General features: G+C 38.6%; 1 protein-coding gene across 7 annotated transcripts in view; it reads left to right on the top strand.

Annotated features, from left to right (window-relative positions):
* Sgce (sarcoglycan epsilon) overlaps positions 1-4,266 on the top strand; it is a 72,429-nt gene extending 68,163 nt beyond the window's left edge. For 3 of the 7 annotated variants that reach the window (XM_029535344.1, XM_029535346.1, XM_029535345.1), the window contains 3 exons: positions 893-936; positions 1,802-1,836; positions 3,979-4,255. In XM_029535344.1, the coding sequence (XP_029391204.1) occupies positions 893-936; positions 1,802-1,836; positions 3,979-4,029 (130 nt within the window). In that variant the 3' untranslated portion in view covers positions 4,030-4,255. Of the gene's footprint in view, positions 1-892; positions 937-1,801; positions 1,837-3,978 lie in introns of all 7 variants that reach the window. The other 4 variants (XM_021188825.1, XM_021188814.1, XM_021188819.1 and 1 more) reach the window with 3 other exon arrangements.
* The last annotated feature ends 250 nt before the right edge of the window (positions 4,267-4,516 follow it).

Here is a 4,516-nt window from a genome sequence, read left to right as displayed (position 1 = left end):
GAGAGAGAGAGAGAGAGAGAGAGAGAGAGAGAGAGAGAGAGAGAGAGAGAGAGAGGCTACAGGTAGTTTTCCGACTGCTTAAGGCATACTAAGAAGCCAGAAATTGAATTTGCTGATAGATATAAAGAAATATTGAGGTGTATGTTACAGATCTGTGTCTTGGGAGGTCACTGGTCAGCAGTGGGTTGTAAGGGATGAAGAAATACATCAGACCTGTCAAAGTCTCCAAGGGAGACCTGAAGGTGTAGAAGAAGGGAATAGATTTAACGAAAGCTGAGAAATGTCCTAGTGATTGACTTTGGGAACAGAAAGAAAGGTCAAGGGGGACTCAAAACTCTTCCTAGTCCAGGCAGGGAAATGGCCTTTTTTGGCATGAAGATAGCATGTTTAGTGAATAAAGGTGGTGATATGCCTTCAAAGCTGTTATAACATACCAGTGATGATTGTATGATATGATGATGTGTATAGACACATATGTGTATGCACAGATACACACCTGTTTTATGATCTAGACCTAGTTTGAGATTGTACACATCAGTAATTTAATTGCTGGCATCACTGAGTTTATATCTTTGTCCACTGTTGTTAGCTGTGTGATTTTCAAACTCTAAGGTTATTTCCACATGTAAGAAAATAGAAAAAAACTAATAAGACCCATGTTTTAGAATCATGAGGGAGTTTTGTTATAGCATATGGTAAGAATTTCATGAACATTATCGGAGATTGCTATTTGTCTTCAGTTTCCTCACGTATGAACTCCAGAGAGGGGTGCAGAACCTGAGCCCGTTATCTGAGTGATACCTCTCCGAGCAAATTTCCATCTTATTGTGTCTTGGTCTCTGATTACCAGTGTGCAAACACATCTTTACTCAATAATGTTAATCATTTCTAGGAACTTGCCACACCAGACTCAGATTCCTCAACAGCAGACTACAGGTGAGTACTAAGATGCTAATTTAATGTTAATGGATGGAGCTAATATAGTAAAAGATTATCATAGCACTCTATAATTGATGACACTTTTGTCTTCATTGCGGGAGGTGAAACAGTTGTATCATTCCTTAATTAGACTGAGGAGCTCAGAATAATGGCTTAGACTATTGCATAAATTGGCATCAGAACGACAAACAAATGGTAAATGATCTTAAAGCAGCAGCGTCCGTGGAGGTCTTGTCTAATTAAGAAAGACTGAATTCAACTCCCTTTCTACATGGAAACTCCCTATTCTTCCCCTTGGTATAAAAGATTTTTAGCTTGGATGGGTCCAGGATTTGTCTCAGTAAGTGATCAGTTTGAAACTGACTCTCACAAAGGGCAACCATTGTGACTAATCACTGAGCCTTCAGGGCGATCAATGAGAAATGGTTGGCCTGGTTTTAAAGCTGCTTTAAAAAGCCATTAGAATATGACCAGTAAGGACATGATGGTGGACAAATCTCCCTGGGCTGTTCTGTTTCCCCAAGACTTGCTTTCTTTAAGTTCATTTCTTTCAAGTGTCCCTAAAAATTTTCCACAGCCAATTATTTCATTCATTCTTAACTTATTCACAATTGTCTACTAATTACTGGTTGGTTCCTAGTTCTAATTGCCAGGCAACCAGTAATGCCTTTGTTCCCCTTTTGGAAAGCAAGAGAAGTTCTAAAAATGTAAGTTGAGTGTGGAATTCTAAGTATGAATAGTGGCTTTGTGGTGGGAAAAGCCATTAAGTGAGTCTCAAAAAAAAAAAAAAAAAAAAAAAAGCCAGCCATTGGATGTTTTCATTCAGAATTATCTCCTCTATTACTGCTCTCGGGAATTTAAGGAGATTTTCGTTTGACAACTTTTCAAAGATTTGAGGCAAGTATAATAAAGTTTTTCATCAGATTTTAATTATAAGATGATGTTTATCAGAATTGTTCCTAGGGTTTTGATTGCTTCATTTAATTAAATGCTAATGTGATTCAAGTAGACCATTCAATATATTGATAGGTGGTGTGCCTCTGTAAACATCCAGGAGATTGATGAAGAAACAAACTTAGTTATAAATATTCGTCACTGAAAGGGGAAAACTTTCAAGTTCTTACCTCTAATTCCATGTCTTTTTTTTTTTTTTTAAAGAGAAAAAAATTTAAAGGGACACAACTGTATCAAAACTGATAGAGCACCTTTCTCTCTAACCAAGAAGGTCTGTCTCTCCTGAGATGTCAGCTTTCTGATTCCTGTTCACTTGTGGCGGGCAACGAGAAGAAGTCACAATATTTCTAGGAAAATTGGAAATTTTTTTTGAGGCTTGTGAAAAGCTAGATTTATTTTTTTTAACTGTCTGCTTCCTAGGAGATTGGAGATCTCTAATAGGTGCTGTTGGAGATAGTATCAGTAGATGGTGGGACATGTTTGATACGGTGGGGTGCTGTGCACAGTACTGGGCAGCTTTCCTCGACGGAAGCAGCACGCAGAGCTGGGTACACCTGATGAAGAAGGGCTTCCTTCCCTTTGGAGGTCTTATGGCAGCTCAACCTCATTTTTTCCAGTATTTTTCTAGAAAGCTTTTTGGGGAACTGGCATTTCGACTGAAAGATTTCCTCTTTCTGGTTAGGACTGACTTACTGCTTTCTTGTTTTCTTGTGTTTTCTGCATGTGGACGCATGTTACAGACTAGAGGGTACGATCTCCTCTTGGCTGCTTTGCTGTTACCGTTTTTCTCAGTAAGCCTCTCAAGGGTCTGTGTGCGTGTGGAACAAGGCAGAGCGGCCACCCTAGCATTCGGTGTTAACTATGAGAGATGGATCTTTCTGATTCCCAAACATTTAAAACTGAATGGTGTCAGGCCTCCTGGGGAGGGAGCTGAGGGACAGTTGCAGCCTTTATTCTCCCTCTGCTCCTTTGCATTAAGATATTGTTTTTCTGAGCTTCCAGTTTATTCTGTTGCATCTGCAAGGCCCATTGTGTGTGTTTTAAGAGTACCTTTGAGCTGCCCTGCTTGTCCCCCTGTTCATCTCAGCTCGGGGTGGAGGGGCTGATCTGTGCATGATTATTGTGACACAGCGATGGGCTTTTTCTTTAGAAGTGGGGTGGGGGCCCACAGGTCGTCTCTCGGAGAGCAAGTCATTCTATTCTTAGCTGCCTATATGGACTTTATCAGCTGACAGTTGATTTGCAGCCTGTTTCGTGCAGTTAGCCGTTTTCTTTTAAATTCCCATCGAAAGTTTAGCGAGTGAACTAGCTGGTGATGCTATATTGCTGGGCCTGAGCACTGGCTGGGATAATAGAGCAGTTAAGGGCAGACAATAGTACTACCTTCTGGACGAGGTCCAAGGCTTGATGCTCTTTCAGGGTCTCCATCCTCTCTGCCCTTCCAATGCATGTGGTAGTTTTGAAGCCACTGTTAAAAGGTACAGTCATACATCCCACAGTCAACCTCATTTGCAGGCTTTTTGAGAAAATAAAACACTATAGCCTGGTTCAGGAAAAGGAGTACTAATTTAGTATTAATCCCTTCCTTCCTTTCTCCTTTTAAAACCAAGCACAGAAAAATAATGCGGAATAATTCTTTTAAATTAAGATGGTTGAAAAGTTCTCCTTGCAATCTAAATTTTATATATGTGTGTATGACATACATATATATACATATACAAATATATGTATGTGTCCTATATGTTACATATGATATGGTATAAGATACATATGATATGATACATATATGTACATGTCCTATGTACAACATAAAGCAGAAGTGAGTATGTTTAGGACCAGACCAAAGGAAAGGAGAATTAAAATACAGGTGATAAATACAAATATGAGCAAAATCCAAGATATACATGTGTTGAGACATACCACCACCCACCATTTTGTATGGTAACTAGAAAATTTAGTAATAATACAATATAAACATTGTGCACATTTTAAAAAGAGAGGCTGTCTTGTAATATGTCTTACGTTCAAGATCTAAATGTGCTATATCCTGCCTAACTCACGTTCATGTTGTCATCCTGGTTACAGGTAAATGGTATCCCTGAAGAAAGAAAGCTGACAGAAGCAATGAGTTTATAATCAGCAGCGCCGCAGCCATGCCTCACCCCTTTCCCTTCCAATAATGCATGAGCTTTCCTAACATCGGTTATGCATGTCCACTGTATTAAGTACATACCAAATACTATGACGTATCTCTCATTTACTAATGTATTTTTTTTTGTACTTAAAGCATTTTTGAAAATTTATAAGACATCAACGACTTTATATTTGTTACAATAAAAAGTGAACTTTAAAATAAATATTAATGGAGCCTAAGATGTGGTAAAATTTCTTTCAGAAATGTTTTTGATTGCCTCCTGTGTGATAGAAATCTGTTAGTCGCTAGGAGTGGGGTCATTCAACAGGATTTTTTATTAAGTGCTTCTTATGAATTGTGTTCCAAGTGAGCAACCCATTTAAATAATGCTTTAACTCCTGCAGACTGTAGAGCCTCTTGTTTCATTGTGTGTTATAGAGTGAGCATAGGATTTTTTTTTTTTTTTTTTGACAGAGAACAGAACACGCC

The sequence above is a fragment of the Mus pahari genome, chromosome 2, assembly GCF_900095145.1.
Source record: "Mus pahari chromosome 2, PAHARI_EIJ_v1.1, whole genome shotgun sequence".
NCBI lineage: Eukaryota > Metazoa > Chordata > Mammalia > Rodentia > Muridae > Mus > Mus pahari.
The sequence above is the reverse complement of the archived record's forward strand: the minus strand, read 5'-3'. Positions and strand labels throughout refer to the sequence as shown.